We start from the raw sequence: 11732 nt of genomic DNA, 5'->3' as shown, positions 1-11732 counted from the left end.
TTACTACTAGCCTCGTACATCGGAAACTAATGTGGTATAGTTGAACGAGACTACATCTTTTTTCTTTTTTTTGTCGGCCTTTATTTTCGCGTGGAATATATTTTCACGAATTTCATTCACACGCGAAAAACGCGAAAATAAAGTATTCTATAGTAATATTTGGTAAGATTTGTATCACGTAGTCAAATGTTGGGGAACACTCATTATCACATAGTCAAATGTTTTGATAATTTGTATCACAGTCAAATGTTTTGGTAAGATTTTTATCACAGTAAAATATTTTGGTAATTTTTTTTACAAATTCAACTGTTATGGTAAGTTTTGTATCACATAATGAAATGTTTGGTAGTAACTGGATCACATCATACAATGTTTGTTAGGACTCATTTTACACAGTCAAATGTTTCAGTAAGATTTTTATCACAGTCAGTTGTTTATGTCACTGTCAAATATTTTTGTAAGGCTTTTATTACATGGTCAAATGTTTTGGTAAGACATCACATGGTCAAATGTTTTGGTAAGACATCACATGGTCAAATGTTTTGGTAAGACACATCACATGGTTAAATGTTTTGGTAAGACACATCACATGGTCAGATGTTTTGGTAAGACACATCACATGGTCAAATGTTTTGGTAAGACATCACATGGTCAAATGTTTTGGTAAGACGCATCACATGGTCAAATGTTTTGGTAAGACACATCACATGGTCAAATGTTTTGGTAAGACATCACATGGTCAAATACTTTGATAAGACTCGTATCACATACTCAAATTTTTTGGTAAGACTTGTATCACATAGATGTTTTAGTAACATTTTTATCACATAGTTGTTCATCTTTGGTATTTAAAACTTGTTTCAATATCATATCTTTGTTGATTGATTTTGTTTTAGTATTAACCGAGTTAATTTCAGCCTGATTGGTTGTCGTATTATTGTCAGTGAATTGATTTGTTTCAGGTAATTTGACTCCGCGTCACCGAGAGGTATTTTTACGCAATCCCCTGTTTGTTGGCATGAGATTACCAGAAGTGAGAGAAATTATCCCACTTGAAAAGAAATTTCACAGAATATCAAATTGGTCACTAGACCTAATGAAGGTAATTATACTGGGGCTTGTATTAAAGTATGTTAGAGACCATTAACTATTGCTTGCAATTCTTTGTAATATTATTGAAAGGTGTTTGCCTGTTATAATATGCATCTCACTTGATAACATTGCGGGTCCACAGTAAGAGTTTCAATCTGATTAAAATTAGCTCTACTGGTCTCACCAGTAGATCTAACAGCATTGCGTGGACTCCCATGTCCAGGTGACATTTCATCTATAAATAACAATTTAAATATCGACCAATTACACTTCGCCTTTCATAACGTTATTCGGGAGCATACAAATTCTAAAAATATCGGTCAAGACTATTTATGCAATAGGTGAACTTGTTGTTCACCCGAATCATTTTGTATACCCTCGGCATAATCCTGAATGTTTTCAACTTTTCAAATCACTGGCATGATTTTGTAAGTAAGGTTTTGATTGGTCGAATGAAAGGTCAACTGGACATGAGCTCCAATTGGCTGCTGTTAGATCCACATGTAATAGTGGAGCTAATTTTAATTAGATTGTAAGAGTTTGAGACTGCTGTTGTTTATAGGACTAGGGATCATGACTGACAATAGAGGAAGTAGTGACTTGTTCAGTTCAGTTTTAATACATTTTATTATCTTGTTCTCACTTGTATATTCAGCAATGTCTGCGACTGGATCTAAATTTGAATCACTTGTATATTCAGCAATGCCTGCGACTAGATCTAAATTTGAATCACTTGTATATTCAATAATGTCTGTGAATAGATCTAAATTTGAATCACACTTATATTCAGTAATGTCTATGACTGGATCTAAATTTGAATCACTTGTATATTCAGCAATGTCTGCAACTAGATTTAAATTTGAATCATTTGTATATTCAGCTATGTCTGCAACTAGATCTAAATTTGAATCGTATATTCAGCAATGTCTGTGACTTGATCTAAATTTGAATTCCTTGTATATTCAGCAATGTCTGCGACTAGATCTAAATTTGAATCACTTGTATATTCAGCAGTGTCTGCGACTAGATCTAAATTTGAATCACTTGTATATTCAGCAATGTTTGCGACTGGATCTAAATTTTAATCACTTGTATATTCAGCAATGTCTGCGACTGGATCTAAATTTGAATCACTTGTATGTTCAGCAATGTCTGCGACTGGATCTAAATTTGAATCACTTGTATATTCAGCAATGTCTGCGACTAGATCTAAAAAATTAATCACTTGTATATTCAGCAATGTCTGCGACTAGATCTAAATTTGAATCACTTGTATATTCAGCAATGTCTGTGACTGGATCTAAATTTGAATCACTTGTATACATTCAGCAATGTCTGTGACTAGATCTAAATTTGAATCACTTGTATATTCAGCAATGTCTGTGACTAGATCTAAATTTGAATCACTTGTATATTCAGCAATGTCTGTGACTGGATCTAAATTTGAATCACTTGTATACATTCAGCAATGTCTGTGACTAGATATAAATTTGAATCACTTGTATATTCAACAATGTCTGTGACTTGATCTAAATTTGAATCACTTGTATATTCAGCAATGCCTGCGACTAGATCTAAATTTGAATCACTTGTATATTCAGCAATGTCTGCGACTAGATCTAAATTTGAATCACTTGTATATTCAGCAATGCCTGCGACTGGACCCTGACCTGAGACCGACCTGCTCAGAGCTGGTGCTGCATGAGTTCTTCACGCGTGAGGGGTTCTCGACGCGGTTCAGCCACGACCTGAAGCAGAAGCTTCACAAAGAGTACCACGACAGCCCGCTGGTGAAGAACAGCAGCCAGTGGGAGAACACGATCACGGAGAACGAGTCGAAGGCCAACATGAAGAAGAAGAAGAAAGTCGAATCGAAGGAGGTAAAGGAGAAGGAGAAAAAGTCCATAAAGGTCATTTCAGTTTTACATTTTTTAAGACGTGTCACTCACACCGGTGTACGGTAATGTAACCATACTCACTTCATTAATGTCACACCGGTGTACGGTAATGTAACCATACTTACTTCATTAATGTCACTCACACCTGTGTCATTTAACCTTACTCACTTTATTAATATGACTCGCATTAGTGTAATGTAATCCTACTCACTTTATTAATATCACTTACATCAGTGTAATGTAACCATACTCACTTTATTAATATCTTTTGCACCAATGTAATATCATCATACTCACTTTATTAATATCACTTGCACCAGTGTAATGTAACCATACTCACTTTATTAATTCATACGAGAAAACGAAACATGAAAGTAGATTCATCTAGTAAATGCTGCTTAAACATCCAATGACTATAATTGCTTGCAATTGCACAAGTGTGCGCAAACATCGATGCAATTCCTTACGAGAAAATGAAACGCGGAAGTCCAGAATGCATTGCCTGGTTTACGTTCGTAAACAAAACTGCCATTGACGTTGAAATTTTTGTTGAGAACAAAAGCCTGTTCTGGACTTTTCTTACATGTGGAAACCTCCCTGTAACCTGAACGACTTATTTAGATGCCTGTACAAATATTTTTATTTTGACAGGTTAAATATATAGTAGTTTTACATTTTTCTACACTAAATGCACATCTTGTACTTTCTAAAATGTCCGTGTTGACCAGCTAATATTTCAGTTGTATAATGTAGGGAAAGGTCTTTATATAGGCTATGCCTGTTGACCAATCCCATCTGTTAATATAAACAGAAATAAATATTGTTTAAACCAAGTGTAATGTAACCATATTCACTTTATTAGTGTCATTGAAACTGGTGTACAATAATGTAACCACGTGGTATTAGTGTCATAACAGTATAATGTAATGTAACCATACCCACTTTATTTGTGTCACTCACACCAGTGTAATGTAACCATACTCACTTTATTATTTGTGTCACTCACACCAGTGTAATGTAACCATACTCACTTTATTATTTGTGTCACTCACACCAGTGTAATGTAACCATACTCACTTTATTAAATGTGTCACTCAAACCAGTATAATGGAACCAGACCATGGGCGTCAATCCGGCTTTAAAAGTTGGGGGGGACGTGTTAGTGTTTGTGTGTGTGTACATTGTACTAGGATCAGTCACTTTAATGTTCAAATTATTTTGCAGACAAAAATATTCTGGATTAAGTACAGTTAATTGGAATGTCACATATGAAGTATATTTTGTTACTGCCAAACTGTTGCAACAATGATGTTGAAATGTGTTTCAGGAATTGAAAGACAACAGCCAGGAGAAGCTGGTGAAAAAGAAACCGTTGGACACAGACAAATCTCAGAAGAAGACTCCGACCATCTCAAACAGCCAGTCGGTGACATTCCCTCCAGCAGGGGGCGCTGCCAGTAAGCTGGTTGTCGTGCCGACTCATGCGACTGATGACTCCGAGGACACTGATGACAAGGAGAAGGAGACACAGGAGAAGGAGCCGGAGGAGAAGGAGATGGTGACCAACAGCAGCAGCATCCCGCCCATCAATGCCAGCGGGCAGACCGTGGCCACCAGTGTCTCGCTCATCAACACTTGCAGTCAGGCCGCGTCCTCAACCAGTCTCGCCATGCCGTCCGTTGGCAGGTAAATAATATACTGTATACTCTCCAAGTTAAGTCTGTACACTCTCCAAGTTAAGTCTTATCAGTCTCGCCATGCCGTCCGTTGGCAGGTAAATAATATACTGTATACTCTCCAAGTTAAGTCTCTATGCACTCTCCAAGTTAAGTCTTATCAGTCTAGCCATGCCCTCCGTCAGCAGGTAAATAATACACTGTATATACTCCCAAGTTAAGTCTGTATACTCTCCAAGTTAAGTCTCTGTATACACTCCAAGTTAAGTCTTATCAGTCTAGCCATGCCTTCCATTGGCAGGTAAATAATACACTGTATACTCTGCAAGTTTAGACTTTATCAGTCTAGCCATGCCCTCCGTCGGCAGATAAATTATACACTGTATACTCTCCAAGTTAAGTTTTATCAGTCTAGCCATGCCCTCCATCGGCAGGTAAATAATACACTGTATACTCTCCAAGTTAAGTCTTTATCATTCTAGCCATGCCCTCCGTCAGCAGGTAAATAATACACTGTATACTCTCCAAGTTAAGTCTTATCAGTCTAGCCATGCCCTCCGTCGGCAAATAAATAATACTCAGTATACTTTCCAAGTTAAGTCTTTATCAGTCTATCCATGCCCTCCGTCGGCAGGTAAATAATACACTGTATACTCTCTAAGTTAAGTCTCTATCAGTCTAGCCATGCCCTCCATCGGCAGGTAAATAATACACTGTATACTCTCCAAGTTAAGTCTTATCAGTCTATCCATGCCCTCCGTCGGCAAATAAATAATACTCGGTATACTCTCCAAGTTAAGTCTTTATCAGTTTAGCCATGCCCTCGGTTGGCAGGTAAATAATACACTGTATACTCTCCAAGTTAAGTCTTATCAGTCTAGCCATGCCCTCTGTCGGCAGGTAAATAATACTCTGTATACTCTCCAAGTTAAGTCTTTATCAGTCTAACAAAGCCGTCTATCAGCAGGTAAATAATACTTGGTATGATGTTTCAACAATTTCTGACACTTATCACCCTTTTCACCTTGCATTGTTTCACATCTAACAAAAACTTGGTACATGCAGTCATGGGCTAGATTTCTTAACACTTGTGTTTTGAACACATCTGACATGACCAACGGGATGTTTGACCCTGTAAATACTGTTTCAAACTTGGTACATGCATTCATCACTGATCTTGTTGAGTATTGCGCCTCTAAGAATTTGATTTGTTTTGTGTCAAGATTAGCTTTGGAATTGCTGTCTGCCTTCAGTATACATGCATATGTCTGAAACACTGGGCACCTAACTTCTTCAACATTTAATTATGTCATTATTAGTATGACATTTACCACGTTTTAACTTCATGATCTTGTATCTAATTTCCAATTTTTATTGAACATTTATTTTCCCCAACACATGCACTTGTCTTAGATTCTTAATTAAACATTTTTTTGCTGGGTTTATTTTAAGTACTCGCTTTTCTGTATTTCTGTTTGCATTGTTTTAAAAGACATTTTACAGTTATTACATTCATTGCTAATGAACTGTTTTCACAATGGTTTATGATTAGATTTAAATATATTTAGAAGTCATATTCTCTCTTTTTTAATGTATTTGTTCTTTCCTGTGCCTGTGCATCTATCTGTAACTTCTTGGAACAATTTAGTAGACTTACAGTTCTGGGACCTAATTCACTAAACACTTGCAACTTTGCGAAATCGCAGTGCAGTGCTAAAAGACTTGCAAAGAGGATGCTTTGCAGAGCCTAAGAGTGCTTTGTGAATTAAGCCCCTGATTGTGGTACATGTGAGAACTAAAATTTCTAAGTGGAATAACAAGTAACTTATGTTGTAATTTTTAAACGTGTATTTGTTTGCCAATTATATTTCAGAATTCCTGTATTATTAAGTTTCTTGAGGTGAAAATTATGTTATTTATATCAATAGATAGCTGCTCTTTTCTCTGTGTATATCACATTAACAAAATTAATTAAATGAAGAATGGAATTTGCAAGTTGGTATTGCTCAGACTTGGAATCTGTTTCTTGCTTATATCAGATGTTTATATCATGTTTTATATGCATGTTTATACTGGGTGTATGTATATCACACATATGGCCTGAGCTTACCATATATATACTATCAGCACATAATAATTGCAAGTCCATGACTAACTTCCTGGTTTGTTGCACAGTGTGCATATGTACAACTTCCTCATTCTGTCTTCTTCCTCTTGGCATTCTGTTAAAAATCATTGAAACTTCCATCAATCACAAAACATCTACTTTTTGTGATTAGATAAAGTATTTGAAAGAAATAAAATGCTCGAATGACATTCCTGAACACAATTATCTAAAACCCATTTATCATCATCTCCTATTTGTTTTACATTTTACATCATATAAAATTTGGTTTTTCAAGCGACATACATGAACTTAAATGTCATTTACATAATATGGGGTCAAACATTTTGGGCAGGTGTGTAAAGAAATTGTGTATATATGTAGTTACATACATAAAGGCAAAAATAGGTTCACTTTTAAGTTAGTTGCCAAATTTATGATCTATTACACTTCTAATTTTTTAAGTGGATGGTAGAAATTGATTCTATTTTTATATAATATTTCAGTTAGTTTAATAATCTTTGTATAGTGGAACTTCTAATGTAATCACATTCATGAATATTTTGGATATAAACAATACTTATTCCATCTTTATTGGTGATGGAATTGGTAGGCAGCCTATATAATATTTTTCTTTTTAAACTTTTCATAGAGAATAGAGTGGCTTTTTATAAATGTTTTATCAGTACAGAAACTTCACAACTTTATTTTTACATAAAATGTTAATATTTTTCAGAGTATATCTGTGATGAGGTATTTAAGATTTCTTTGTGTTTGTCACAATAGATCTTAGTAATTTTTATTTTAAATCAGAATAAAATAAATCAAAACATTTAATTGTTCAATAGTTTTTGTTAAAACTGAACATAAAAGTATTTAGTAGTGTTTGAAAATGGCGTTTACATCTATTGTGACAAACATGCCAGTTTACTTCTAGATGCTTGGTGGTAGTATTAAGCAAGTTCAAATCTTTTAAGTCATACAGACGGGCATCTGTTTCTTGTTCTAATGTTAGAAAAGTAGACAGCTACACTTAGCTACTAAAATACCCCAACCACCGCTTATAACAGTAGGCCTACACTTGCTAGTTAAATATTTAAATAAAATTCTTTATTTTGGTATTAATTTATAGTCATAGCTTATACTATAAGTACATGTTTATCTATTTTAGATACATCACACTAATTGAGTTCATGAAAAAGTGCCTATTAAATGATCTGCTTAAATGTTTGTGGATCATTGTGTATTTAATTAGCAATAATATTTTTGGTTTAGGTTTTCTTTTTTTCGTCATTATATTAGAGTAGTTTGAGGTTAAAGGTGATGGTTCATGTTACTGGTGGTGTGTAACTACTGTAAGTGTCCATATGTTCTTTCATATCATTATATATTGATGACAAAATATTTCCATTGCCAACTTTAGACTGTAAATGTTTTACAAAACTGAATAAGACATAATTTTTATTGTCCACGAACATAAAAATGAATTTTAATATATTTTTGTTCCTATTTGTTGTTATGATACCAGTGTAATCTGATTTAACTTTTTTATGTGTACCATCAAAGCATTACAGAATTTGCAGAGTTTATGATTGATTGTTTATTAAAATGTGCTATAAATATTGTCAAAAAAGCCAGAATCCATGAATGTTGTTATTCATTGTGGTGAAGTGCTCGCTTGATGTGCAGTCGGTTTGGGATCGATCCCCATTGGTGGGCCCATTGGGCTATTTCTCATTCCAGACAATGCACCACGACTGGTATATTAAAGGCTGGTATGTGCTATCCTGTCTGTGGGATGGTGCATATAAAAGATCCCCTGCTACTAATAGAAAAATGTAGCGGGTTTCCTCTCTAAGACTATATGTTAAAATTACCAAATGTTTGACATCTAATAGCCGATGATTACACAATCAATGTGCTCTAGTGGTGGTGTTAAACAAAACAAACTTTTATTGTGATATGACAGTTTCAGCATGTGCTGTTAATTGCATTTTCAATTCTACATATATATGTGTGACCACTTTCAGATGGATATCATTGACATATTTCAGTTACTGATGATATGTCAGGCCTATTAATTTCATGGAAGTGATTGCTTCTAGTAGCATGTCAGTTGTGAATAGGAAATTAAATCCTGGAACAGAAAGTCTGTTACCTATTCCCATGTAACATAATCCACCATTGTCGTGATTATGCAAAAATACTTTCTGATGGGTTCCAGTGATTAAAGGCATGGAACTGAAATTTTAAATGTGTAGGTTTTCATTCAAAGATCTTGGTACTATTGTAATATATTTATTACCAGTATTTGCTTCTACCTCTACTATAAAAAAATCTGGATATGTACCAGTTCTACTGTACTGACTAAATTGGATAATTTATTTACAAACAAAACTCTCACTGACAGCCAGTTGAAATGGACAACAGCAGTAGTAAAGAAATTGAAATCTAAACTAATAATATGTTTGGATGAATGAATCCTGTTAGATGTAGAAAATATGAAAGATGATTTATAATTATGTGCTTTAATCAGTGCATTAGCTGGTATATTTTACTGGTTTTAGAAATCAATAGAGAAGGTTTCACAAAATTCACACTTTTGTTGGTGAAAGAAAGTGTGTAGTTGTCTGATGTGTTCATAGTCAATGTATAGTTTTAGTACCTGGGCTGGATAACATTTCTGTGCTCCAATATTATGGTTTGAAATTCTCGTAAATATAATAATAATTCATCATTCCAACCAAGTGGACGTCACATAAGTTTTTAAAACTGATCAATAAAAAGCTCATGGTGCTTGAGTACTTTCTAGGAATCTTGCAACTTTGATGGTAGAGAGTTGCATAAAAAACTTGTATGTGAATGGATGTAATATTGTTTTAATGAGGCATTGTGATTCTTTTTTCTTTGCCATAGGTGATAATACAAACATTTTCATTACCACTCATAGTTCGAATCCTATCTACTACATGTAGTAATTTAAGGTACTTACAGATGTAACACTGAAAACCCAGTTCAATGTGTTTGCTGTTAACCTTTAGACTACTGGATTCATTTTTGACAAAAACCACGTTGAGTGGGTACAAGTTTATAATTTTTACTCACATATACTCTGTGACACCCAATAGCCGATATGTATTTTTGTGCTGGGGTGTCGTTAAACAAACATTCATTCATTCACATATATTCACTTAAATGTTTTATAAATACATAAAATAAAGTTCATATATGAATCCGTAAGTATTATTTTCGTGGGTTATTGTAATTTTTATGATATTTTATATCCGTTAATGGTGATTAAAATTAGGCAAAAAATTTAAAAAGTTGGGTTTACTAAATTTACGGGCATTTGTGGCCGGCTGTCCAGTATTTATGTCCATTATTCCCGATTACAGTGGTTTTATGACTAGATTTTTAAAAACCCCAAACTAACTACGATTTATATCCCAATATTTGGTGATTTTCGTTGTTGGTAAAATTATCAAATATATTACCAAATTAGCTGTCAAAATCAATCCTTGAAAATTACTGTGACATGCCACCATTGTTATCAAGTGAAAATACTTGCTGAAAACCACTTTTAACTCAAAATTCCAATTTATGTTCCATTGAAAAAATAACAAACAAAAGCTACCATGCTGTAAAATAAACTGTTTCCTATTAAGACACTTTTTTTCCGGTGAGTGTCGTGTTCAAAACTGAAGGAAATATGAATTGGGGAATGAATGCACTGTATACAGTGTACAGTATGTCGACTGACGTGATGTCGGGTGAGATATCTCACCTGCAGTAGTCCGAAGGTTAAAGGATTATTTATTGACTGCATGGCTACATGTACTATGTTTATTCTATTACAATTATCTGTGCACAGATTCCAGGTATGTTTCTGGTTATGTTGAAGCCATGATGAGGAGTCGGGTTGATTGTAGACAGTAGGGTTGTCCTTACACATTTCAAAACATCATTTATAAGGATCAAAGTAGAATTAATTTTACTGTTTGTAAATAGTTAATACAAACAATTACAGTCAAGATAGAATAGTATTTGATACCATAGTTTAGATACAAGTTTCACAATAGGATTAAGTTAGTTATAGATTGTAGATAGTATTTGTATTTGTTATATACTGTAGATAAATAGTTTAAATTAGTGAAACATATATTAAAAAAGAAATAAAATTTATGCAAATATATGTACCAATACTTATATTAAAATTAAATTATATTAAATTTATCACTGTTAAATCTAACAGTAAATGAATTATGCACATTATTTGTTTTTCTTTTCCTGCCACACTGGTGAATTAAATACATTTCTTATTTATTTCAATTATATATATTTATGTTAAATATTCATTTATTTATATTAAATTTGTTTTATTCTCTCTTATAAAATTATATTCTTTTCAAAATAAGTAAACACGAACCTTTGAGATTGTTTATGAATATTCTAGAGTTGATCACTAGTAAATTAAATATTTTGTTATGAATGTTGCAATTTGTATGGGTGTTTTTGAGAGGTTATCTTATTTAAATGTATATATTGCAGCCCCCATATTATGACCACTGGTACTCCAAATTATGCGACTGTAAACAACCTAACCTTGTCGAGCCCAACATTACTAGCCTCGTCCTACTCTGGTCCGCCCCCTCTGAGGTAAACACATCGTCATGACTTTCCTTGACAACAGTAACCATGTCACCTGGTTGTGGTTCTTCACTACTGTATTTTGACTAAAATAATTATTAATATTTTAACGTACTGTAATAATTATTAATAGCATTATAACTACTGTGATAGTTATTAATTATAAGTACCGTACTGTAAGTGATTTCAATGGCAGTTATTTCGCAAATGATAAATCATAGGAAATATTTCAGATAGTACATTTTAGTCAACATCAAATGTGATATAGGCATATTAGTTTTAATAATATTTGGTTGATGAAATTTAATTGTCAAA

General features: G+C 33.6%; 1 protein-coding gene across 3 annotated transcripts in view; it reads left to right on the top strand.

The window, feature by feature from the left end:
- LOC121380242 (cyclin-dependent kinase-like 2) overlaps nt 1-11732 on the top strand; it is a 41170-nt gene that overhangs the window by 11959 nt on the left and 17479 nt on the right. Inside the window, exons 6-9 of one of the 3 annotated variants that reach the window (XM_041509070.1) lie at nt 963-1102; nt 2739-2972; nt 4318-4676; nt 11319-11426. In XM_041509070.1, the coding sequence (XP_041365004.1) occupies nt 963-1102; nt 2739-2972; nt 4318-4676; nt 11319-11426 (841 nt within the window). Of the gene's footprint in view, nt 1-962; nt 1103-2738; nt 3003-4317; nt 4677-11318; nt 11427-11732 lie in introns of all 3 variants that reach the window. The other 2 variants (XM_041509069.1, XM_041509071.1) reach the window with 2 other exon arrangements.

This window comes from Gigantopelta aegis, chromosome 8, assembly GCF_016097555.1.
Source record: "Gigantopelta aegis isolate Gae_Host chromosome 8, Gae_host_genome, whole genome shotgun sequence".
In the NCBI taxonomy this organism is placed as follows: Eukaryota; Metazoa; Mollusca; class Gastropoda; order Neomphalida; family Peltospiridae; genus Gigantopelta; species Gigantopelta aegis.
Note: the sequence above shows the minus strand (reverse complement) of the source record. Positions and strands in the feature narration are given on the sequence as shown.